The sequence below is a fragment of the Podarcis muralis genome, chromosome 4, assembly GCF_964188315.1.
Source record: "Podarcis muralis chromosome 4, rPodMur119.hap1.1, whole genome shotgun sequence".
In the NCBI taxonomy this organism is placed as follows: domain Eukaryota; kingdom Metazoa; phylum Chordata; class Lepidosauria; order Squamata; family Lacertidae; genus Podarcis; species Podarcis muralis.
Window position 1 is genome coordinate 78972413 of NC_135658.1, and position 26743 is coordinate 78999155.

Below are 26743 nucleotides of genomic sequence, written 5' to 3' on the forward strand. Positions count from 1 at the left end.
GGCGGGCGACGGGGTTATCGCTGCTGTTGATATTGGTTTTTCCGTATCTCTCCCCCCCCCCCCCCCAGATCTTATGAAATATTGGTTTGTTTATATTTATTTGATGGATTGATTTATATACCGCCCTTCATCAGGGTGGTTCACAGACAGGGCCGTATTTAGGTTTGATGAGGCTCTAAGCTATTGAACGTAATGCGGCCCTTTATATGTCCAGCTGTCCTTTGTCAACAACAAATTGTCGCAGTTTTTTTGTGTTGAATAGATGCTATATGGTAATTTATGGACCTTACAGGTATCTAAAGCCATTTGCACATAACAAAATATTGTAGTTTTTATTTTTTTATTTTTTTATCTTATATTTTGGAAATGTACATCCAGTGGTTTTTTTCCTTCAAATTTTTTGGGGGGCCCCAAGAGAGTGGGGCCCTAAGCTATAGATTGTTTAGCTTATACATAAATCCGGCACTGTTCACAGATACAGGATAAAAAACATGAAGTAAAACAAAACAGCAAAATGATAACACCACCCCTATTCCCACAGACACATATTTAAAAAAAAGCTATGAGGATATCAATTAGCAAAAGGCCTAGTTAAAGAGGAACATTTTTTTGCCTGGTGCCTAAAGATATATAATGAAGACATCAGGTGAGCCTCCCTGGGGAGAGCATCCCACAAATGGGGAGCCAATGCAGAAAAGGCTCTGTTCTCATGTTGCCACCCTCTGGACGGTTTATATGGGGAGAGGAGGTCCTCAGGGTATTGCAGTCCTGAGCTCGATTCGGTTGTGTACTTTTGATGTGTTTTATTTATGGTTTATGACTACTTTTGTCCTGCTTGTGACTACGTGAATCTTTTTGTGTTGTAAACCACCATGAGTGAGGTTTTAACTATGGAAAGGTGGCACACAGATAAAAGACTACTGTCAGGACAGGATGAAAGAATGAAGCAAGTCGTGGCTTAATAGCAGCAGTCCCAGAAGGATGTGATGCATCCAGTTGGTGATAAGATTCTAACTCCTATCATCCCTGACTACTGGCTAGCTAAGGCTGATGGAAGCTGGAGTCCAAAAACATTTAGAGAGCCACCAATGCCCCATCCTTTGTGCACCCATTTTCTACATTTGTTTTGGTAGCAGCCCTTCCTCTGCATTTAACTTGATTAATCAAGATGGGGTCTCAGAAGCTGGACAGGTTTGGGCCATTACATTACCACCTAAGTTTTTGTAGCAGATTCCAAAGAGAACACTTCATCTTTACTGTCACTGGAGGAACACTTTAAACATTTTATGAAGACAACTGGCCTTTATTTCAATAGCACTTACTTTCAAGTAGTATGTTTCAACTTTCGTTTTTATCCAATGCCACTTTACTTCCACTAAGGGAACTCAAAGCAGCTAACATTAGATACAAATAATCAAGACAATATAAAGAAGCATACTATACTAATAATAGTAATACCAATAATACTACAAATGAACTGAACAGATCATCAGTTCATCTTTTCCCAAAGTTGTCTTAAGAGTCAGGTCTTCATTTGGCACCACAAAACATGTAGTATGTGGGAATGTCAACATTATTTTATTTCTTGGCTGAATATCTTCTTTAGTTGCTTAATTTCTCTCTACATAGCTTGACACAGGGAGTCCTATGATGCTGATTGAGGTGGATCGTAGGTTGAGACTGGTTGAAGAGCACTAACTAATTTCCTGCTCAACTAACCCCCAACCCTAAGAACCACAGGCATGTGCCCCTGCCACTGAAGGTTGTGCAGATAGGAATGTCACCCTCAGGCTGAGAAAGGATAACCATCCATGATGTAGACTAACTCAGGGGCCCCCAAACCAGGCACTCAGAATAGTTAATTATATCTGAGGTGTATAAATCATAACGGATGGAAGCAAGATGTTTCAGTGATAATTGAATGAAGTTGGCTCATGAATGGAGAATCTCCCTTAAGCGCGAATAAAACCCTGTTTATAACTATTTGGGAAAACATTTTCCCCCTGGTAATTTTATTATTATTATTGTAAGTTTTGTTTTGGTGGAAATTCTTCATCTTTGGCTGTAGTCACAACCCAGATCCCTGCATTGCAGGGGGTTGGACGAGATGATCGTTGTGGTCTCTTACAACTCTACAATTCTGTGATTCTATATAATTCACCCAACCATGCTTTCTTGGAAGTAATTCCCACTGATTTCAATTGGATATACTTTCCAAGTATGTGTAGGATTGCTGCTCTGGCCAGCTTGCTTATATGCTATATCTAAGAAGAATGTCTAGAACTTATTACAAATAAAGATTCTAATATCTACCCTTAGTATAACCAAGATCAGTTCTTAATTATGCATTCCCTTATATCAGGTCTTCCGTTTAGCAATATCCATTATCTGGAGTGTCATCTTAACGCATGGAATCACACTTTATCTACTGGATTTTCTCTTTGGTGATCATTACATGGTTTTTTTATTTGATGAATCAGTTCTTCTTCCTCTGGTTCCTCTGCTTTGTTTGTCACACACCTATCTTTCAGATCTCTTTTTTTCTTTCTGTCTCTTTCTGATGTTTTCTTTAATTTTAGTTCCTATGGAGGGAAATATAAATGATAAATTTATGTTCTAGTAAATAGATGAATATTTTTAGGTAGATTTTTGTACAACTGCTGCAAAAAATGCTAAACTACTAGACCCTTTAAACTCTAAGAACAAAATATTATTAATCAAAACAAAACAAAACACCAATGTATTAAACACCAAGGAATTTAAATCAATAAATTGTTCTCTTTATTTGCCCTTTAGACGTCACATTAGGCTATATCTTGCACTGAGCTTTTCTTTATCATTTTTGTTGCTCAGGCCTGTTTTCTCAAAGCACATGCCATTGCAATCTGAATTGAAATATATGGTATTTACACCTGAGGTGTGGGGATTACTAGTTTAGTTTTCTTGTAAAAGCAGTGATTCATGGGCTGAAGAATTTGAGTTTCAAGAACGTTTTGCAATTTGTGATAAATGTAAGATAGATGGCAGCTTTGCAACTTGAAATTCGTTTCTTATGTGTTGCATTTAAATCTCCATTTGTTGCATGAAGATAACAGGCTTAAATCCTTCTTAGGGGAAGGTGCCTTTCCTTTTCTCCAACGTCTAAAAAATTGCTTCTGCTGATCTTTGAAGCCAGACCTGAAAGCATTACTCGAGAACATAAAAGCTGACCTTAGAGGGATGGGGAAGGCAAATGGACTCTCTCATTTTGGTGCTAATGGTATACTTCAGCAGAAAGAAAAAAATCAGGAATTAGAAAGATAAACGTTCTTCCTCTGACTAAGGAGATAAGTGTATGTGCAAACTCTAAGATGTAGGGCATTGGTTCTCAAACTTTCATTTTCAGAATAAAAATTTGCTTGCGCCACGCCAAATACAGTGGTACCTCGGGTTACATACGCTTCAGGTTACAGACTCCGCTAACCCAGAAATAGTGCTTCAGGTTAAGAACTTTGCTTCAGGATGAGAACAGAAATCATGCAGCGGCAGCGCAGCAGTAGCAGGAGACCCCATTAGCTAAAGTGGTCCTTCAGGTTAAGAACAGTTTCAGGTTAAGAACGGACCTCCGGAACGAATAAAGTACTTAACCTGAGGTACCACTGTATTTGTTGATAAGAAATACATTGGAAAACAAAAATAAACAATTCCTAGCAGTGTTTGATTCATAACACAGAACACAACTACTTTAGAATGTGATCATTGGACATCCAGAAAGTTTAAAACAATGCAGCTACCTAAGAACATTGAAACAACCTTTGAGAACCACTGGTGTAGGTAGGGTGTGCAGATTTTTAATCCACGTATGTACTCATTTTGTTCAGAAAAATAGTTTTCTGATGCTCTGGTACATATGCATGGAGTTTTGAGCATAATATATTTCTGTGTCCTATTTTCTCTCGTATACAGTGTGAGCTTCATCTTGCATCATTTAAAATCTCAACAGTGCCTATCAGTTAGCTTCTGTAAACTGCCATATTAATTGGCCCAACAGTGGAAATAATAACAAGGCTAAGGAAAAAATGATACTTGAAGCAAAAGCTGTTTCCATGCACATGCAAAACTTAGTTCATAATACTGAACCAACTGTTAATTGGAGCTGTGTCTATGAAATTATGTAGACAATATTCTTGGAAACAGATTTGGATCCATGTGCATTTTTCCTACCTATGATGCATCCTTTCTAGCTCAATTAAATTGGCGCAGAAATTTGACCTGTGGTATGATTCTGTAATGTTTAATCAATTGATTATATGTTTAATCTGGAAACAGAAGACCAGGAGATATGGACCCACCAAACTGAAGAAATGTGTACATATTTTAAAACTGGACTTACCTTTTGATCCTGCAACTTGCACAACCCACGAGGATATCTTGCAATACTGTTCATGTAGTTTTCAGCCTTTTGCCACTCTTCATTCCACTTTTGGACCGTATACTGAGGTTTGCAGTTCATAATTCTTTCCAGGATGACATTATTCTCCTGGCTTACTTTTCGAAATTCTCGTTCTCGTCTTTCTCTATTTAAGCTAAAGGGGGGTGGGGGAGGGTATTATATACTGTTGAAATAAAGACTCTATCCACAGCATGGAGGGGAAATACACCTATAGATATTCTTGGCAGCTACAATGCTTCATGAGCAGAAGAAAACGAAAATTAGTACAATCGAAAATACACAGTCATAAATACCATATACATACATACATACATACATACATGTATAAATACAGTACTAATATATTATGGGGAAATGGGTGGCGCTGTGGGTTAAACCACAGAGCCTAGGACTTGCCGATCAGAAGGTTGGCAGTTCGAATCCCCACAATGGGGTGAGCTCCCGTTGCTCAGTCCCTGCTCCTGCCAACCTAGCAGTTCGAAAGCACATCAAAGTGCAAGTAGATAAATAGGTACCGCTCCGGTGGGAAGGTAAACAGCGTTTCCGTGCGCTGCTCTGGTTCGCCAGAAGCAGCTTAGTCATGCTGGCCACATGACCCGGAAGCTGTACGCCGGCTCCCTCGGCCAATAAAGCGAGATGAGCGCTGCAACCCCAGAGTCGGCCACGACTGGACCTAATGGTCAGGGGTCCTTAATATATTATGAGCAGCATATCATGGTTTGCCTTACCAAACCAATTTATAATAAGTAATTGAGTATATGTTTTATAAGAAAGATAGCATTATATATAGTACAATTTCTTCCACTAAGAAAAATCCCACCCACCTCAGACAGTGGATTCAAAAATTCTGCCTAGCATTCTCCTTAAGGGAAAATTATATCATGGCTCCCCTATCTCACTCCAGTTGTCAAATTGATGTGGTTCACTCTGAGTTCTGCTGCTTGTGTCCCAGAAGTTTGATATGAGCTTGTTCCTTGCCGTAGGGAAATCTCTGGACAGCCAGCAACCAGCCTCTGTGTGCCTATCCACAGTTGGATATCATATAGATATTGTGACATATCCCAATCATCACTTGGAATATGTTATTGGTTAATACACTTTTGTACTATTGGAGGTCTCAACAGGGAACAATCCAAAATCTCAGTTTATTTTTATTTTTTAACTGTTTATAAAATTTTGTGCACAGGTAGGAGACCCTATGGATAATATTGGGCTAGAACAACTCCTATATTAGTCCCAAGTTAGTACTGAATCTAACTGCACCCTTTCGTTGGTTCCCCTTCTCTACCAAAACTTTTACCATCCTGCTTTGTTTTTGGACTATGCACATTAAAAGAAAACACCTTTGGTTTTAAAAGTTTTTTTTAAAAAAGGAAAAAAGCTTAGTAAAATGCTTACTGTCACTTTCTAACATTTTCTTTGTTTGAAGACCCCTTCCATTAGATGATTACCGTATTTTTTGCCCCATAGGACACACTTTTTCCTCTCCAAAAATGAAGGGGAAATGTGTGTGCGTCCTATGGGGCAAATGCAGGCTTTCGCTGAAGCCTGGAGAGTGAGAGGCATCGGTGCTCACCGACCCCTCTCGCTCTCCAGGCTTCAGGAAGCTATCCGCAAGCCTTGCAAGCCCAGCAGGAGTTCCCGCGGGCTCGCAAGGCTTGCGGGCAGCAGCCTGAAGCCCGAAGCACGGGGCGCCCTCCGGAGGACGCCCCGTGCTTCGCGCAGGTGTCCGCAAGCCTTGTGCGCCCAGCGGGAGGTCCCGCCGGGCGCGCAAGGCTTGCGGATAGCAGCCTGTTCTGGGGGCTGGGGTCGGGAAATAATTTTTTTAATTCATTTCCCCCCCAAAAAACGAAGTGCGTCCTATGGGCCGGTGCGCCCTATAGGGCGAAAAATACGGTAAATTGTCAAAACTCCCCTCTCCACAGGAATGGCAGCTGAAGTGGCCTTTACACAAACATTTGAAAGAAGGCATGCCTGTAAAACAGCCCCAGAGCTTCTTGTCATTCAAGGGTAAGTTATTAAGTGCCATGGTCAATGCTGTTAATGTAACTGGATAGCCTTATACCAGTTTGATTACAAGCCGTACCTTTTGGCCTCATACTCATTTTTGTTATCAATTCTTCCTGTGGTCCTCATGATACGAGACATCTTCTCTAGCAGCAAACGGTTCTCCCTCTCGATGATTGACAGGCGGTCCTTCTCCAGCTGAAAAGACAGGGGGATACTTAGGGAAACAAATTATGTTCCATACATCCTCTCTAACCAAGGACAGCTACAGCATTTGATTCCCCCACTCCCTTCACGCTTGTAATTTTGCATGCTGTGGAATATGAGGGTAGAAATGCTATATTTCAGGATGAAATTCAAAAGTAGATGAGATCTGTACACATTTAGAACTTACTGAAATGGAGTTTTGAGTAATGCAGAAAACTATTAAAGTTATCAGGGTTAATAAGGGGGAGGGAAAATAAAAACTGCGTTCTAAAATCATACCAAAGACCCATCTCATTCAGGATCCTGCTTCCAACAGTAGTCAGTTAACTAGAGTCCCTCGGGTTGTTTTTTACTCAGGCCTTTGGTAGTTAAGTTAGTCTATAGTGTGCTTCTCATCTTTTAGTGGGGTGTGCTTCTTATTGTGTTGTTCTATGAGCGTTGTGGGATGCGGCTGGCGCTGTGGGTTAAACCACAGAGCCTAGGACTTGCCAATCAGAAGGTCGGCGGTTCGAATCCCCGCAACAGGGTGAGCTCCCGTTGCTCGGTCCCTGCTCCTGCCAACCTAGCAGTCCAAAAGTATGTCAAAGTGCAAGTAGATAAATAGGTACCGCTCTGGCAGGAAGGTAAACGGCATTTCCGTGCGCTGCTCTGGTTCGCCAGAAGCAGCTTAGTCATGCTGGCCACATGACCCGGAAGCTGTACGCCTGCTCCCTCTGTCCATAAAGCGAGATGAGCGCCGCAACCCCAGAGTCGGCCACGACTGGACCTAATGGTCAGGGGTCCCTTTACCTATGAGCGTTGTAGGAATTTTGTATTGTGCATTCTTTTAAAGATTTGGGTTTTGAATTCATTTTACCTGTTCATATTTTATCTTATGTCACTTTGAGACCTTTTTTGTATAAAATAACAACAACTAATAATAATATACTTCATTAAAATATCAAAGCAGCAACATACCTTAAGTTTTCTTAACTTCAAATGAAGATGCCCATATGTTCGAGGAGTAGAGGTGTCCACCACAGGTTTGGTAGTCTGAATCTGCAGTGGAAAACAAAACACTCCTGGTTTTAGTCTTTAAATGTGCCTATAGAAGAGAAGGGAATTTCTTTCGTGATTTAGGCGGCAAAGCCATTGTACACTATGCCCTCTCCCTAATCTTTGCTGATAGATTCTATTATGACAATGACCCCATAAGTAAGTACAAATATCAGACATGAAGACGGATCCACATAAGAACAGCTTGCTGAATCAAGCCAATGACCCATGTCTAGCATCCTGTTTTCACAGTGGCCAACCAGATGTCTGTAGAAAAACCCAGAAGCAGAACATGAGCACAAGAGCACTACTGCCTCCAACTGTGGAGGTGGAGCATAGCAGACATGGCCATTGATAGTCCTTTTTCAAAGCCATCCAAATGGTGGCCATCACTGTGTCCTGTGGAAGCAACTTCCATCATTTAACTATGTGCTCTGTGAATTAGCTCTTTCTTTTACCCATCCCGAATCTTACAACATTCAGCTTCTTTGACTGTCCATGAGTTGCTAGTGTTATGAGAGGGGTAGAAGAAGAAAAGTCCTACTTAACCATCTAGTCAGCAGGTGGGGGGAAAATGTGTAGAAATTATAAAGGATGGCGCAATGCCAAAAACAAACAAAGAGAAAGATTAGCACAAATAAATGATAGCGTCAGAGCAACCTACTTATTTGACTACCCAGGGACCAGCATCCACCTCTGAACTTTGAAAAAAAGAGGGAGATGTTATAATGCATCCACACAGTGGCGTAGCGTGGGTTGTCAGCACCCAGGGCAAGGCAAGTAATTTGCGCCCCCTAACCCGTGGATTTGCGCCCCCTAACCCGTGGATTTGCGCCCCCTAACCTGTGGATTTGCCCTAACCCCAGATGTTGCGCCCGGTGCGGCCGGCCCCCCCTGCACCCCCCACGCTACGCCACTGCATCCACATTGAGCAAAGGAAAAGCCCTAAATAAAAAAAGGTTAATTTTCACCTCGAGTGCCAAACTCAATGACATATTTCCTTCTGTTTATATCAGTTTACAGCAAAAAAATATTACAAAGGGTGATATCCAAGGAGTTCATTGATTTCAGTGGGTCTGCTCTGAGTATGACAAATGTTGGCTATCACCCAAAAACTATAAACTCTAGAAAGCTAACATATCTCCAATGGTTAGTTCTCATGTAGGTTTTCTGACACTAATTAACCTTTGTGAGTGTGTGGCTGTATAATTTGTAACAGAAGAATAGTGGTATGAGTTTTACTTTCCCCTGAGGACTCCTAGCTTGGGGGAGCACCCAGATCTATATCTGCGCAATAAAAGAACACCCATTGATAAAAACCATTGATAAATGCAATGCCTTTTCATCACGGAAATTAAAGGGATGTAGAAAGTAGCCTTCAGCATTCGCGTGAAATGCTTCTTAATTTTTCTTGGAATGATTTTGAGATTGGACCGTTTCTTTGTAAATAAATTCTTGGCATGGTAGCAATTCTTTGGTTTAAAGTGTGGAGGGGAGTCAAGAGAGAGCAATGTACAGTGCATACTAAAACAGCAAACTGAGCGGTGGCTAATTGCTATGTCCTTGGCAGAAATGCAAAGGCATTTCCTCTCAACAAGTTTGGCTTTGTGCACGAAGCAGCTTGCGATGTTATAAGAGCGCCGCCACACTTACCTTTCTCTTGTGTTCTTCGTACGTCGCTTTGTCCCACTTTTGCTGAAGGTATTTATTGCCACACGGCAAAATTGGCTGGTAGGATCGGTGCATCTTAAAACAACATGAAATATCTCTAAATCTGGACTACTTCAAAGAGAGTGCATCATTGGCCAGAAGCTTCTTGAGCGAAGCTCTAACAACTGTGGTGTGTTTGCAGCAGGTCATGTGGTGGTTGCTATGGTATCGCTGAGGCAAAAAGTGAATAGCTGGTGATAGCATTTTAAACAATATGTTTGGGAAGTAGAAAGCAAGAACCAAGAATCTAAGACTGCAATCCTGTACACACTTTTAAGGAAGTAAGCCCCACCACTGAAAACAATGTGACTTGCTTACTGAGAGTGTAGATATCATAGAATCATAGAATCATAGAGTTGGAATAGACCACAAGGGCCATCGAGTCCAACCCCCTGCCAAGCAGGAAAGGACTGAACTGTAAAACTAAGATTCCAAAGGCTATCCTTTTCAACACATTAATTTCTGGAACAATTACACTTCTTCTTTTTTTTAACAGCATTGCAGGCAAGCATAGATTTGCACAAAAGTAGTATATCAAAGTCCAAGACACATAATGAAATGTGCCCTCTGTCATTTGTTAAAAATGGTTCTCGGCTAAAGACTATATTGCACATTATTGTGTGGAAAACACTCCCAGGTAGGAAATAATGAGAAGCAGCCTGTAGGATCATTGTGTGTGACAATCCCACATATATGGGGTCTTTGTTCCCACCGCCGATTAGCACATGCACATACAGTGAGAAGCCCACATAATTGTCACACACATCTGCATTGCATATAGAAAGCTTGCAACGTGTGCATGCACTTCCTACGACACATGGGGTCACAAAGAGTCGGACACGACTAAACAACAACAACAACAACAACAAGGATAACATCAGAAAAGTCCAGCATCCTGTTCTCACATTGGCCAACCAGATGCCAATGAAAAGTCTACAAGCAGGAGCTGAGTGCAAAGGAACTCTTCCCCAGTTCTGATTCCCAGCAAGTGATATACAGGAACATGCTGTCTCCAATGGTAGAGCATATTCATCATGGTTAGTAAGCCACTGGTAGCCTTAACTTCCAGGAATTGTGATTACTTTTTAATGGTCCCAGAGTATCAGAAACTACTAGGGCTAAGACCAGTCTGGAACCCTTGTGTTTTGGTACAGCTGCCTCATGTGTTTCAGTTTGCTACCAGAGTTGCAGTTTAGGATGTCCCTAGGTAGCTAGGTTGGCAGGAGCAGGGACCAAGCAACGGAAGCTCACCACGTCACGGGGATTCGAACCGCCGACCTTCTGATTGGCAAGTCCTAGGCTCTGTGGTTTAACCCACAGCGCCACCCGAAAAAGCACGTCAAAGTGCAAGTAGATAAATAGGTACCGCTCCGGCGGGAAAGTAAACGGCGTTTCCGTGCACTGCTCTGGTTCGCCAGAAGCGGCTTAGTCATGCTGGCCACATGGCCCGGAAGCTGTATGCCGGCTCCCTCGGCCAATAAAGTGAGATGAGTGCCGCAACCCCAGAGTCGGACACAACTGGACCTAATGGTCAGGGGTCCCTTTACCTTTACTTTAGGTAGCTAGGGATGAACGACCTTTTATAGAAGTTAAACGTTTTGCAGAAAACCAGTAAAAGGAGAGGGAGTATTTACTTATTACATGTTTTATCCCTTCCTTAGAATGATGTGCTGTGAGTGAGCACCTACTTTAAAAGTTTAAAGGAATTTGGAAACAAAGCACTGCAAATTATCCCTTTCTCAGATTCATGCTGGGACTGCCCAGACAACTAGAAAGGAGGAGAGAGAATTGGTAGCAGCAGCAGTGGGCAGGCAGGAGGCAGTAGCAATAGTGTAAGATGTCACCCATGAATTATAGGAGGATGGCCCTGCAGGCAGTAGAGGGAGAACACACCATCTGCTAGCAGTACTGCATTGCTCAGTATGACTCATGATAGGACTCACCCTGCATGATTCTGCCAGATTCTGCCAAAAATTTGTTAGATAGTGCCAGGTTTCACTTTGGAACTGATGCTGATCTATCAAATTCCAGCCTTGGCTCCGCCTTCAACCCACCCAATTCCTCCAGGCTCCATCCCCGATCTCCCAGATTCTTTTCTGCGCTAGCTTTCACCCCACACCGCGGGACTGAATTTCTACCCTGCCTTAGTTCTGGCCCCACACAGAGGTATCCGCAGCCATGTGTCTTTTGTTCATTTCTTGACTTTCCCTGCTGGAATGGGAATACTTTGTACAAAGGGGAAAGAGATTAAGTGCCTGTCAGGAACACTAAGCTAGGAGCTTTCTCTCTCTTGCTCTTTCCGTTTCTTTAAATTCTCAGAACATTGCTGTGTGGTTTGATGTGGAGAACTGCTGAACATCAGGTAATGCAGTGCATTTATAGTCAAACTTTACACCAGAGCTTTCCCATTGCATTTAATGGCATTCCACAGCTGAAAGGCTGAATTCAAAATTCATGTGCTCATAATCGTGTTTAAATGTGTCTTCCCACCCTCCTTAGAGGCACTGAAAGAGTATGGAAAACAGCTCCTGCCCCACACATCAAAAAAGAAATGTTGTGCAGACACACATAACAGGTCCTCTACATTTGTGGGTGATATTCCTAGTCTAACTGATGTTAGAGAAGGAAAGGCATTATTCACAAGCCACCTTTATGCCAACTTTACCTCAGAGCCATTGTATTAAATGGCATAATTTAAAGAGCAGGCAGCATACAAGTTAATGGGTTAGCTCTGGCTTCTGATTGAGGCTGTTGGTGCCCCTACCAAATTTTAAATAAGATGTGATAAAAGGTTTAATCCAAGGTTTTATTTATAAGGAAAACAAAGCTGTTTTCAAGTTTGAGGTGTAAAATATATCTTATTCCAAGATATCTAAAAGATGTTACTTGCTCAATAGGTTGGTTATTAATTTTCCATTTATGTCGGAGTTTTCTCTTGGAGAACACCATAATTTTTGATTTAGTGTAATTTATTATTAGGTGTTCAGCTTCGCAATACTCTGTAAGAGCTCGTAAAAGTTTTCTTAGACCCACACAAGAGAAGGAAATAAGTGCCGCATCATCTGCGTACAAAAGGACTGGGATTGGTATATTATTTAGGTTTGGGGAATGAGTACTTGCTTCCTCCATCTTTCCGACTAAGGAGTTTATATAGAAGTTAAATAGAATAGGGGCAAGAACACAGCCTTGCTTGACACCATGGAAACTTTGGATTTCCTTTGATAGGTTCCCATAACGGTCGCATCTAACACGGATCCGAGTATTTTCATGTAGTCTACGGATAAGAAGCAAAAGACGTCTATCGATGTTTGTGGCATTTAATTTTTCCCAAAGTCTGTGCCGGGGTATCAAATCGAAAGCTGATTTGAAATCTATAAAGGCTACATAGAGAGAGCCTCCTTTCTTTGAGGTGTATTTCTCCACTAAATGTTGCAATACCAGTCCTTGGTCTAGAGTTGATCTATGTGCCCTGAAACCAGCCTGGGCTTCCTTTAGGATGTGCTCCTGTTCCAGCCAGTCCGCAAACTTTTCACGTAAGTGAGTTGCATAAAGTTTGCTAATGATGCTTAAGAGACTGATTGGTCTGTAATTGGCTGGATCAAGTTTACAGCCTTTCTTGAATATGGGAACGATGATTGCCAATCCCCAGTCCTCTGGTATTATTGCTGTTTGATCTATGCTGGTGAAAAGGGTGGCAAGGACTGGGGCCCACCAGTCAATATTGGCTTTGAGAAGCTCAGGAGAGATATTATCTGCTCCCGGGGCTTTTCTGTGTTTGAGTGCCTGAATAAGCCTCCTAATCTCCGCAACCGACACCGGAGGCCACTCATCACCTGCCGCACACTGTATTAGTGGCTGTGTCAAAGGCAGAGCTGAATATGAAGATTGGAAAAATGCCTCCCAAGTCCCTGCAGGTATAGTATACTCCACTTCTGAGGAAGTAGATCGCACTCCATTTGCTACCAGTCTCCAGAAGGTGGCCGAATCTCTCTCTCTGGATGCATCTATTAGGCATTTCCATTCTCTTTTCTGTGCCAGGAGTTTTTTGTTTTTGATCAAAATTTTATAATTTCGTTTATCTTCAAACCAACCCGTGGGGAGTTGGGGTAAATTAGCAGATCTATAATTCTTGTATTTTTTCAGTAAGTTTAGCTTCATGTCCTGACATTCTTGATCAAACCAGGGTTTGGAGTTTTTATATACTGAGGATTGCCTACTTGGCCTGTTCCTTTTTTCCTTCAGGGAATCTTGAAGTAGTGAAATTAACTCCTGAAATAAATTTATCTTTAATTCATGGCTTGAGGAAGTTATAAGGTTTTCTCTCTTAGTGAGGAATTCCTTTGAGCATAGCCTACTTGAAATTTCCTTATGCAGTTCATCTGTCCATCTGATACGCGAATATCTGAGCTCCAAAGCTGTAGGGCTCGAATGCTCGATTTTCTCAGCGCAGGATAAATCCTTTCCCGCAGCTACGAGTGCACTTAATGGCAGATGGTCACTGTCTAAGCGCTCCTCCACTTTGCATTCCAAAACTTTGTTTTGAAGATCATACGACACGATTATATAGTCAATTGTGGAGGCGCCATTGTTAGATATAAATGTGAATTCTCCGACCTTCTCCCCCTCTGTACGGCCATTTAGTATAACCAAGTCCAACTTGTTGACCAAGTGTAATAGGCATAAGCCGGCATAATTGCAGCCTTTATCCTTTGAGATTCTAGCTGGTATTGGGTGGGTTTCCTCTATAATGGGGACTGTTTCGTGGAAATGGGCATACAAAGCCTCATCAGATTGTCCAGTTCTGGCATTTAGGTCGCCTGCCACCACTACAGAGGCATCAGGAAATTGATTTGATAGTTTGTCAAGATACTGTTCTAACTGAGCCCAAGTATTTCTTATCAATCTTTTCTCTCTTTGTGGGGGTAGGTATACGTTAATCAGCAGCAAGCTGTGGGTTCTCCACTGTACTTGCACAGCTGTGGCCAGATGGTCTAGTGGGTCTAGTTTTTTAAATACGGCCCTTAGCCTTGTTGAGATTAAAGTAACTAACCCACCTTTAACTCGCCCCCCTCTAGTACTTAAAAGACCTGGGAGGGAGAACGCAGAAAAACCATTTAACTCCACTTCACTTGTGCTCCAGGTCTCCTGGAGAAACACAATGTCATGTCTCTGGATATATTTAGCAAAGGATTGGTCAGAAACCCTCTTTTGCCAACCTGCAATATTCCAAGTTAGCAAGGCAAGGTTGCACGTGTCTTGCCAAAAATTGATCTTAGTCAATTTGCCTTTGAAGGATTTTTTGGGCCTATCTTTTTATCTGTTGGTTGGATTTCATTCATTTTGGCAATGTCCATAGATATATTATCGCCCAGGTACTCAATGGAATCAGTTGAAGGGTGCAGCGTGCTAACATTAGTGATCAGTACTCCTTTTTTTGGCGAATCTACCTTGCGGTGTTCTATTTGACTGATACCAAGTTCATCCTCATCCAGGTATCTCATGCTGGTCCAAGAGCGCGTTGTGGTTGTCATAGGGATGGTTTCCTTCTTAGATGGTAGATTGTTGCTGTCCCTTACGCACTGTGTTAGATCTGTTGCTGTCAGGTTTATCTCTGCAGCTGCAGAGGTATTATAAGGGTAGTCTTTCATGGTTGCCATAAGGATGGTTTCCTTCTTAGATGGTAGTTTATCCCTTGCGCACTGTGTTAGATCTGTTGTTAACAGGTTTATCTCTGCAATTGCAGAGGTATTATAAGAGTAATCTTTCATGGGGTCTGTCTTGGCTTTTTCAGAGAGGTTCTCTTTCTTTAATTGGTCCGTTGCCGGTTCTTTCTCTCTTACTTTTTCCTGAGCATTCATCTCTGTTAACTTATTTCTAAGGGTCTCCAATCTTCTCAAGATCTCAGTTTGGGCAAGGAAAGGCAACAATCCAAACTGATTTATTAATGCCTTTTCTTCTGGATAGAAGTTATCCGTCCCCTCATTAGGCAGTCTCATCTCCTGTCTTAGTTTCAAGGACCCTTGCTCAGTATGTTCCAGTTTGTCTTTTGAGTGTCCTCTCTCCTCCTTTGGTTTACAAGTAAATCTTATCTCAGCTGTCGTAAACTCATCAGGAAACAATTTCCAACATGTGCTGTTTTCAAAAAATCTTGTTACCGTTATCCTTTTCTTTAACAGCAAATGTCTTGATCTATATATATATTTAGCCAAGTTTTGATCTTTGAAGGAGGCAATCACTCGCAGAGAGTATCCATTGTAGAATATGAAATCTACTGAGGTAATGTCATTTAATTTTATTTTCCCTGGCAGCATATCATCTAAAGTATTCACAAAATGCACCGAGCGTTCTTCCTGTGTAAGGAAGCCCTTTGGCTTCGGGTAGTTAAGAAAAGCTAACTTCCTATCTGCCAACATCAGTTTCCATCCTTTATCCTGGGGCAAGTCATGCCCTGCTACTGGCTCATCTTGAGATCTGCCATAATCAATGGTATGGGGTGAGTCTTCTTTAATATTTATGGATCCTTGGGGTTTCAGCATAGAGCACCCGGGTAGTGATTCCGTTTCCTCACTTGTTTTATTAGGCAGCAATGATGTTTCTTTCAAAGACTTCAGCTGGATCTTTTTTCCTGGATCCACACTGTTGTTCTCTCTGCTGCCATGTATAGCAGGTTAGAGTTTGTTTTTGATTTTGTTGGGATCAGCTTATATAGTCTTTTCCAGCATACTTTACATGCACGTCGGTTTATAACAGATTTCCTTGCAGTTTTTATGTTCTTACTTTTCTTTTTAGTTTCAGCTTTCTTCTTATGGGATCTCTTACTGATGCCTCGCTTCTTTTGATTTACTTCGATAGGAAATTCAGTTTTAGGGACAGATACATACAACCCTATGTCCTTTCCTTGGTGTAAATGATTTTCCGCTGCTGATCCTTGTGTGTACTTGCTGGTTGCTGGTTGCTTTGTATATATCGCATTTCTTGCATGTATATCTGCTCTCCCACCTGGTGCTGTTTCTAGTAGACATTACTGACACCCGAGTGGATCTGATTTGATTCAACTTTGCCTGCTTGGGTTCTTGGGTAAGCACATAGGTTGGAAGGGTGTGTGTGCAGTTTGTAGTCATCCATAGAAATTCCACATTCCTCACTAGGAAACCAACCTGTCTGGGAACAAGATGTGAATCTCCACTTGCTGTTGTGCCAGAAGGACATTTTATTGGTGTACTGTCAAACCTGTGATTTTGGAGAACCCTTGAACAATAATCCCGGGAGTCTTAAATGTAGAAGCGGAGTCCACCTTATCTGGTCTGGCTCTGGACTTCATGGTCATCAAGACAACTGTGGATCTGCCTCAATGCATCACGGGTCCAACACATATTGCAGGTCATACTCTCAATTGGTCTTCAGTACAGAGCAGATTGGGAGTGATCCAGTGGCGATAAGGTCAGTGTCACCCCACTGTCATAGACAAATCACTCCCAGGTGAGATTAGGGTTGGCTGTGACTGAGTCTACAGGAGTAGGGGGACGGTTTTTGTTATGCAAGGGAGGGCCTTCTTGGTGGTGGTGCCCCAGTTCCTCCTGGGGAGGTGTGCTTTCCTCCATGTTAAAAACTTTTTGGTGTCAACTGAAGATCCATGTGTTTGTTTGAACTATTGGGACATAAATGGAATTAACAATTTTAGCATCACTGTCTGCTGAACTAGATTCTTCATTTTCTAAATATGTATTTTAGAAGTTTTAATAGTTTTGTGACGGTTGTATTTTGGAGTGTTGTGACTTCTGTGGGAGTACAGAAATACAATTGATAGTGACAATTGATGTTACACCTCTTTTTTATTTTACATGCAATATGTAAATGTAGACATTTGTATGTCATCCTATACCTGAGTGCAAGTGTCCCACAGTTAGAAACCCATTCCTGCTAGAGGGTGGCATCTTCACTGTGCAATGTGACTATCCACAAGTGGTTCAGCTTGTGCAGCAAAATATGGTTTCGTTCCACAAAACAGAGTAGCCCAAGTCAATACAGAAATTGGCTATTCCTGATTTGACTCCTGATGATAAACAGGAATATTAGAAGTGATTATCTCTTAACTGGTTTAAGCTTCAGCAGAAGCTGCAGCAAATACAGACACAGAATTAATCCAAAGCAGACCTCCTTATCCAAGCAGTATGTTGACAGACTTCATCTGCAAGATTCTGGTAAGCTCCCAGAATTGTTCACAGCATTCCAAATGAGACCATGCCTGTCCCAAGGTACTACTATTGCTTACTGAGTCACAGGAACAATGTTCCTGCCTATATAACCGAAAAATACCATTAGCTATCTGTACCGTAACAGCACATTGTTGTTGCATACCTATCTTCTGCCCATTCTGCTAAAAGAAATACAGATGTAGTGTACAGCAGAGTCGCAAATGCCATGGGTTTCATTCTGTCTCATCTTGTGAATGAATAGACTGTGTTAATGAATAGAATGTGTTAAATCATTAAAATATTAGGTGATGAAGCTGTATTAGGTGACATGATAGCTTCGTCAGGGATGTGATTGGTTGGCTTTGGTGATGGGTCTTTGACAGAAGCAAGGCATCACTTCATATTACATTTATTCAAGTGGTGAATAACCCAAATCTTCAGTGTGCTGGCTTTTCAGTGCTGGATGTGGAAGTACAGTCAGTGCTGTGATACTCTCTGCACAGCCTGTGTTTATACCACTTATCCTTGTTTTTTGATAATGAGAAAACTATTCCTGCATCAGCAGATGAGTATTACTTTGTTTGCGCTGCATGCCAAATGATACAGTTGTGCTTATCTGTGTGTTTGCTCCTACGTTTGTGTTTCATTCATAGGAGGCTAACTGCTATCTTTTGGCCTGAAACTTATTTGAGGTTTCACCATTTCCAGCAGGTGGTAGAAATCTAGGTAAAAATGGCTTGCTTATCTATTTATATAGCAATATTGTGCACTGTGACTTGTTTTAGCCACAGCGATTAGACTGCATAATTGACACAGATTGGCAACAGCTGTAATTTATCTGTGTAACATGCAATTATCGTCCTAGGAATCAGAGAAAGCATGGAATTAAAGAACCACCCTAAAGAAAACAAATATATTATATCAGGGGCTGTGCCCCTGCTTGGCTTTGCTTGCCAACTCCACCTACCCCTGCCAACCGCCCTCTCAAAACCACCCACCCCTCCCTTTTTACCTAGCCAAAGCCACTTCCCTCCTCCCTTCATTCCACACCGAAGCTAGTACTTTTTCCAGTCACTGTTCCTACAAAGCATATAAACTGCTTCATAGAAAGGGACAGGGAGAAATATGGCTCAGTTTGCATACCTCCCTAATTCACACTCCTTGAAATGATGTGCGAACTGAAACACAACATATCCTTAGTAATCCAAACTTCTCTGAATTTTGAGGTGCACTTCTCCACCCAATTAATGTGTACAAAAATGTATGCACAGGGGTAAAGCCAATTGAAAGCTGCAAAATGCCTGTCGCACGTTCAGCTTCCAAAAATAGTTTGCAAACCAAAACAGTCACTTCCGGGTTTGCGGCGTTTGGAAGCCAAAATGTTTGAGAACTAAGCTGTTTGTAAACCAAGGTACGACTGTAATAATAATAATAATAATAATAATAATAATAATACTACTGTGGTACCTCGAGTTAAGTACTTATAGTGTATTACTGAAAACAACAAACAGAAATGCATTGTTTTTGTTGCAAAAACATGTATATTAGGCAAAATTGCATTTAACAATATACAGTGGTACCTCGGGTTAAGAACTTAATTCGTTCTAGAGGTCCGTTCTTAACCTGAAACTGTTCTTAACCTGAGGTACCACTTTAGCTAATGGGACCTCCCGCTGCCGCTGTGCCACCGCCAGTGGCGTAGCGTGGGGGGTGCAGGGGGAGCCCGGCCGCACCGGGCGCAACATCTGGGGTTAGGGCAAATCCACAGGTTAGGGGGCGCAAATCCACGGGTTAGGGGGCGCAAATTACTTGCCTTGCCCTGGGTGCTGACAACCCACGCTACGCCACTGGCCACCGCCACGCGATTTCTGTTCCCATTCTGAAGTAAAGTTCTTAACCTGAGGTACTATTTCTGGGTTAGTGGAGTCTGTAACCTGAAGCGTATGTAACCTGAAGCGTTTGTAACCCGAGGTACCACTGTATACCTTGACTGGCCAGCTAAACCAGGTGAGGGTAGCCTGTGGATCTCAAACCCTCAGTGAGTTAGGGACTTCCTCTGCATTCAAAGACTGCCTCTGGCAGATTGAGCAGATGAAACCAATAGTGGATCAAATGGTCAAGAAGCGGTTTCTGCACGGGCTGTAGAGGGAAGTGAGGGGCAGATGGGGCTTGTCAAGCTGGAAAGGTAGCCCGTCTAGGTGAAGGAAAACTCTGATCCTAAACCTCCACTACCTTGCAGGATATCTTCAGGAGAAGAAAAGGCTAAGGAGTAAACCCTACACAAATCCAGAGTGGAGTCCCTAAGACAGTTGGATGGTGCCTTTTACTCCAAGAAACTGCAACCAAACTGGTGCCAAATATATTGCTTTGGACCACATCAGAGGGGGGTCTTGTCGACTGGGCAGCCCAGGACCTCCATATTGGGGAAGTCACTTGGGTGCTACTAACACAGCCGTTTGACTTCACTCCTGGAAGCGCACTCCAGTTTCTCTCAAGACAGATGGATGCTAACAACAGCAGCAATATATATGGAGAAAACTACACTAAAATATTGACAAATTTTAATGGGGACCTTATTTTTAAAAAAATGCAAACTCATGTGGAAACGCCGACAAAAGATTGGAGAAACCAGAAACTCTACTTCTGCTATACTTCCAGATTTGACATTCAAAACAGATTTACATCTAACCAGAAGAGGGCGTAGAAACACTGCCTCCTGGATAGAGGTATGAATCCTTTCTGAGGCAGGAAACAGTATCCGTGTTTCCTTTCAGCATAGGAATACTTAAAAAATAGATTAATTATACTGTTGCTCCATGTTCTTGAAGAATATGTTTGGAGAATCTCTTTCTGGCAACTACATTGAAAATGTTATATCTAAGAAATGTTGATATGTTCAGTTATGTACAGAGTGTTATGTGCTGTGTTCTCGTTAGCTGTTTCCATTATGTTAAAGTTAGGTAATTAGAAAATCTCCTAACTCTACTTCCTCTCAAGGGAAACCTCTCATCTAGATCACTGAAAGGAAGTGATTTCCTTGCCTGGCAGGAATGAGTCACAGAAAACGACCTTCTGTGTAAGTCTAATTGTGGCTTAATTTAGATTTCAGAACCCTCTGCAGTGTTATAATATGGACACATGTAGTTTTGAATGCAGAGCCGCCGTGAAAGTTGGCCTTGATCCTGAAACTGTATAAATTCAGCAGAATTAAGAACAGAATTGTTTATAGGATACTGAAGTCAGGAAAGGAGGTATTCTTTATAGGTTCTTGTTTGAGAGAGCTACACAGCAGAATTATATGGGGAGGTAAAAGGTAAAGGTACCCCTGCCCGTACGGGCCAGTCTTGACAGACTCTAGGGTTGTGCGCCCATCTCACTCAAGAGGCCGGGGGCCAGCGCTGTCCGGAGACACTTCCGGGTCACGTGGCCAGCGTGACAAAGCTGCATCTGGCGAGCCAGCGCAGCACACGGAAATGCCGTTTACCTTCCCACCAGTAAGCAGTCCCTATTTATCTACTTGCACCCGAGGGTGCTTTCGAACTGCTAGGTTGGCAGGGGCTGGGACCGAGCAACGGGAGCGCACCCTGCCGCAGGGATTCGAACCGCCGACCTTTCAATCGGCAAGCCCTAGGTGCTGAGGCTTTTACCCACAGCGCCACCCGCGTCCCTTAATTAAGTCCCACCACTGATTATACATGTATATTCCTGCTTCAAAACTAGGAACCATTTTCAATAACAAATCTTTGGAATTGCATTGGAACTCAGTGGACAGCAGGATTTGCTGTCAAACAGAACTGCACTATGCATAGCACGGACTCTTGAAAGCACTGGGTCGTTCTGCCATATTTATTTATGATATTTATATCTCTCCAGATAGAGGTCTCCCAGAGCAACTTAAAAGCAGCAGGAAGTCAAAATGGAACAAGATAGACTAAAAATCAAATAAAAGCTTAGTGAAATAAAAGGTGAATTAAAAAGGCAATTAAAACAACAACAACACCCAAATAGGCTCAGCACTTAGGTGAGTCTCCTTGGAGGAACCATTCTATAGTCAGGATACCACAACTGTGAAGACCCTATCTTTAGTCACCAGCATCTTGCCTCTGAAAGTAAGCGAGGGGTTGAAGAAGGAAGATCTAAGTAACTGGGCAGGGAAAAGTAGCGAGCCCCTCAGACACTATAAATCTTAAGAGTGTTAAAAGGTAAAATCCAGAGACTTGTGTTCATTTCAGAAATGGACAGGAATCAGTACAGTTGTACTAAGGTTGATGAGAAAAGTTTCTTTTGCTCACTTTAGCCATTGCATTTTGAATATTCCAAACTGTCTTCAGAGGCAGCCGCAGAAAAAAACAAAACCCTGAGTATTACCAGCACGTGAATAATTGTGTTTAAGTGATCTCTGTCCTAAAGAGGCCTCAGTTTGCATGCCAGCCCCTGCTGGCGAAAGGTGTGCCAGGGAGGATGCTTGGGCATCTAAAGATATGAATGGACAAGGGGCCTCTGCCCCCTGCTCACTGCACATGCCAACCCCCCTGCCATTCCCCCCTCCATTAACTCCCTAGAGCTTCCCTTCCCACCCCAGGCAACTACTACACCCCCTTTTCACCTTCCAAACCCTATTTCTGAAGCCACTTCTCTCGTCTGTGCTGCAGCCCTGCTTTGAACCTGTCTCCATCTTCACCCCCATGTCCTTGCCTCCCTTCCTTTTGTGCAGTGGCGTAGCGTGGGTTGTCAGCACCCGGGGCAAGGCAAGTAATTTGCGCCCCCTAACCCGTGGATTTTAGCAGGGGCAGAGAGCTGTGAGTGCGAGCACGCCCCCCCCAGATGTTGTGCCCGGTGTGGCCGGCCCCCCCTGCACCCCCCACGCTACGCCACGGCTTTTGTGCAACCCCCCTTACACTCAGACCACCCCATTAGTCCTGTATCTTCCTCCTCCCAGATGTAGCAACTACTACGCACCTTTTCACCATCTGCCCAGTTGCAAAGCCACCATCTCCTCCTGTTATTCTGCCTCTTTTGTACTCGCATCTTTCTTCATCCCCCCCAGAGGTTGGTGGGGTTACCCATCTGCCACCTCACTTTTAGCTGCAGATTTTATTATGTTTGGATGTGCACAGGAATTCTGAGGACAACCCTACCTGTCTCTGCACCACCTTTTCTCTCTCTCTCTCTTTCTATTGCTTCTCTCTGCCACCTCACTCTCTCTCCCCACCTTCTTCAGTAAACTTATAATAGTCAGATAACCTGAACTTTTCAATTAATAAAACCATTCACAAAATCTGTAAACTCCAACAGTGGCCTATTTACCAATACCGCATATGCAAAAATGTTTTGCACTCCATCCCAGTTGTTACAGTCTATATAACAAATTCTCATGCACCCCCTAGAATGCCTCCCCTCTGCCCCCTTAACAAAACACTGGCTTAGGAATTTGCGTTCTCTTAAGTGTACTTAAGGAATCCAGACCTTGAATCTAATTTCTTGGCGCTACTCTGAGAATCAAAAAGCTACAGCAAACACAGTCTAAGGGATGCAAACATTCCACAGCAACCAAATCACCTCTACTGACATAGAGAAAAAGAATATGAATGATCAGAATGTCATAGAATCCTAGGAGGAATCTCAGCTAGATCATACAAGGCAGTTGGCTATCCAACCTCTGTTTAAAAAAGGATAATATGCATTCTCTTAGGGTAACTTGTGCAATATATGTCCCTCTCACCTCTTGTGTTGTTCTTGACCTTTTATGAGTGACTAGGGACGCAGGTGGCGCTGTGAGTTAAATCACAGAGCCTAGGACTTGCCGATCAGAAGGTTGGCGGTTCGAATCCCCGCGACGGGGTGAGCTCCCGTTGCTCGGTCCCTGCTCCTGCCAACCTAACAGTTCAAAATCACGTCAAAGTGCAAGTAGATAAACAGGTACCGCACCGGTGGGAAGGTAAACGGCGTTTCCATGTACTGCTCTGGTTCGCCAGAAGCGGCTTAGTCATGCTGGCCACATGACCTGGAAGCTGTACGCTGGCTCCCTTGGCCAATAAGGAGAGATGAACGCCGCAATCCCAGAGTCGGTCACGACTGGACCTAATGGTCAGGGGTCCCTTTACCTTAGGATGAGGATATTGGGTGCTTCACAGCCAACATCACAGGTCCCCTGTGATGCAAGCACCACATACTACCTTGGACCTGGTTTTTAAATGAACTTTTTGATAAGGCACTGATGTGCTCAGCTGATTGGGACTGTGTGTTGCAAGCACTAAGGGGCACAAGGGAGAATTGGGGAGTTCTTTCAATGCCGGATGAACAACTCCAGTACATTTTCAGATATAATCTCTGAGCCTGTACCTCCCTCAACTGATAAATCTTGAATCTTGCACCATGGCATATAATTCATTCTCACTATGCTCCCTGGCTGAATTTCTTTTTGCTAGTTAAAAATAAATAAATTAAAGGTATGCCTGCATTAGTGTTCCTTGTTGTAGTACCTAAGAGGTTGCTTCTTATAGTTCCAGTACACTTTGTTCCTAGGCACTTCCTGCTTGCTTTAATACTAAGCTCCTTTTGGGGCAAGCAAAGGATACGTTTTTATTTCTAATGTTGACGTCCTTCTGCAAATCTTAACAACACTCTTTTTTTCCTGAATAATTATAACCCCCTAGTTCCTCTGTGAATTTTTCACAGCTAACTTTCCCATGATTTTTTATCTTCCCCTGGGTAGTTTGGATTGTTTGGTACTTTGGTTGGAAAGGGAAACTTGCATATTACACAGCCACACAAGCCTATGTTTACCACTGGGTGCACACCCAACAGAGAGCCACAGCTAATCCTAGCTGAACATACCAATACGAATTTTGTTTTCTCGTGCACTTGGCACTGACAAAGCATCAACAGCACGCTGCTTTTCCCTATCAGTACCATCATTACAGTACTGTGCTATTTGGGTGACCAATATTGCTTTGCTGGTATCAATATCCATAAACTTAACAGCAATCCTCTGTCAGGAATAAGTCAGTAGTAAATCACACTGTGCAAGTTGGAGTGAACTGTTAGCAAGAACCCGATCTGCCCAGACTTGGCACACTGTCAGCCCAAATGAATACTGCAGCTCATCCCCAGTAGGTCTTGCCCATGGATCAGTTGCAGTGGCTGAAAGTCCCTGCCTTCCCACAGCTCTCAAAGTACCCTCCTCTCCAGGGTTCCCCCCCCCTTAAGCAATCAGATACTGCACCTGTGGGAAGCTACCAGTAACTTCTCCTCTGCCTTTTTTGTGCCTCTTCTGGAGATCTTCTAGCTGTAGAATTTGCCAGTGGCAAAGTAAGGAACTCCAACCAGCCGGTGGTAGCAGGGAGGCTGCAGTAGCAAATGGGGTGCATTAAAAGAGGGAACCCCAACAGGTGGCAGCAGAGAATGGTTTCTGTGGCTCTGCAGCTACAAGCCAATAGGAATTGCCAAGCCAGGTTTAAGATAGTTCTAAGTTTTTCCTCCTAGGTGCATTTCCACAATAGTAATTTTAGCCAGTACAGTGATACCTCGGGTTACATATGCTTCAGGTTACATACACTTCAGGTTACAGACTCCATTAACCCAGAAATAGTACCTTGGGTTAAGAACTTTGCTTCAGGATGGGAACAGACATCGTGTGGCGGTGGCGCAGTGGCAGCGGGAGGCCCCATTAGCTAAAGTGGTACCTCAGGTTAAGAACAGTTTCAGGTTAAGCACGGACCTCTGGAATGAATTACGTTCTTAACCAGAGGTACCACTGTACTGTACTGGTTCAGCCGGTGAAGCTTAGCAATCCCTTGAGTGAAGCCTTTCTACAGACCAGTTCAGCCCTTCAATCTTTCATTCACAAGCAGAAAACGCCCTGCTCTCCTGGAGCAGATATGTGAAGCCTGCTTTGTGGAGGCAGCTTGAGCCAGCCTCAGCACTCATACTGACTGACACCGGGAATACAAGTGTCACCTTTCTGTTTGTTAAACTTATTCCAACCGTTTACATGAAAGCACAGGGTGCGACTCCACCTTACATGCTCAATCAGCAGAGCATAACCCTCTTAATCTCAGGGTCGAGGGTTCGAACCCCACGCTGGGAGAAAGATTCCTGCATTGCAGGGGGTTACATTAGATGACCCTCCACAATTCTATGACTCTCTGCCTGGGTGGGTTCCGACACTACGTTTCCCCTGCACTTCCCGCTTCCACCACTCGATGGAGTGTGCTGTTCCTTTCCCCCTCCCCGCCACTGCCGCCGCCCACAGCATTCTACTGCTTTTGCACACTGTTGCTAGGATATTCTGGCATCAGGCGACTCAGGATGACCGGAGCTCAGTGGCAAAATCGAATCACTGGGCCCATCCCATGCACAGAATTCTAGAATCGCAGAGTTGGAAGGGCATCTCGTTCAAACCCCTGCAATGCAATCTCTCTCTATATATATTGCAGAGTGGAGTGGGGGGTGGGTGGGAAGAGGACAGGCTCCTTTTTCCACGTCCTACTGACTCACAGCCCGCGAACCGTCCTGTGGAAGTGCGGGGTAGTGGTAGGGGGAAAGAGCCTTCCAAGAACAGAAGCCGAGGTCCCTTCGCCTCCCATACAATATTTTAGGGGGCTGGGACGGACCCCCCCCCCAAAGTTGATGAGCATTGCCATTCAAACGGTGCACTCCCGCTTTCAAGGTTTTTTTTTCAAGGAAACACAGACGACCCCAATCCTCCTTGGGTAGCCTTTTACTCGCGAGAGGCACGCCGCTCAGGTTTCATAAGCGGGAGGCGATAAAGCAAAAATATCTGGCTGCGGGCCATTTATTTGGCTACTTTCCCCTCTCTCCCCCCTCTCCGCCTTCCTCCTTCAGCTCCCGATTTGGGCGGGTGCGCTGAAGAAGAGGCGCTACAGAAGTTAAAGCTTCAGGACGCCCCCCCCCCCCGCAACTCCACCCCAGCGACCCCCTCCCTCCACCCACCAAGCTCTCCTCTCTCTCTCTCCCTCCAGCTGTTTGGTTTTGCGCTTACAAATCTCTCCCCGCGTTTCTCCTTCTTTTCGCCCAATAGGGAGCGGCCCGCCCGGGCTGGGCCAATGGAGGGCGCCGCACAGCCTTACCCCCGCTCAGCCAATGGGAGGGCGGCCGTGGGGGCGGCCGCTGCCGGAGCCGTGTGTTCTTCTGC

The 26743-nt window shown here is 43.5% G+C and overlaps 2 protein-coding genes across 4 annotated transcripts in view; one reads left to right on the plus strand and one right to left on the minus strand.

Annotated features, from left to right (window-relative positions):
- Positions 1 to 26743, plus strand: part of RASA3 (RAS p21 protein activator 3) — a 153531-nt gene that overhangs the window by 34 nt on the left and 126754 nt on the right. The gene's annotated exons all lie outside the window — the stretch shown is intronic.
- Positions 324 to 26450, minus strand: CFAP97D2 (CFAP97 domain containing 2). 3 transcript variants are annotated; one of them, XM_077927648.1, is made up of 6 exons: positions 24812 to 25003; positions 9335 to 9427; positions 7604 to 7684; positions 6519 to 6637; positions 4373 to 4565; positions 324 to 2582 (listed from the first exon to the last, which is right to left on the minus strand). In XM_077927648.1, exons 2-6 carry the CDS (start codon positions 9425 to 9427, stop codon positions 2415 to 2417), a joined length of 654 nt encoding a protein of 217 aa, XP_077783774.1. In that variant the 5' UTR covers positions 24812 to 25003; the 3' UTR covers positions 324 to 2414. The 3 variants fall into 3 exon arrangements, with proteins under 3 accessions (XP_077783774.1, XP_077783775.1, XP_028583878.2); XM_077927649.1 differs by lacking the exons at positions 9335 to 9427; positions 24812 to 25003 and adding an exon at positions 26229 to 26450; XM_028728045.2 differs by lacking the exon at positions 24812 to 25003 and having other exon boundaries at positions 9335 to 9672.

Coding starts and splice junctions, on each gene's coding strand:
- CFAP97D2 (XM_077927648.1), bottom strand. CDS start 9,427: ATGCACCGATCCTACCAGCCAATTTTGCCGTGTGGCAATAAATACCTT. Junction 6,638..7,603: donor TGAAGTTAAGAAAACTTAAG/GTATGTTGCTGC, acceptor CTGTCTTTTCAG/CTGGAGAAGGACCGCCTGTC. Junction 4,566..6,518: donor AATGAGTATGAGGCCAAAAG/GTACGGCTTGTA, acceptor ACCCCCCTTTAG/CTTAAATAGAGAAAGACGAG.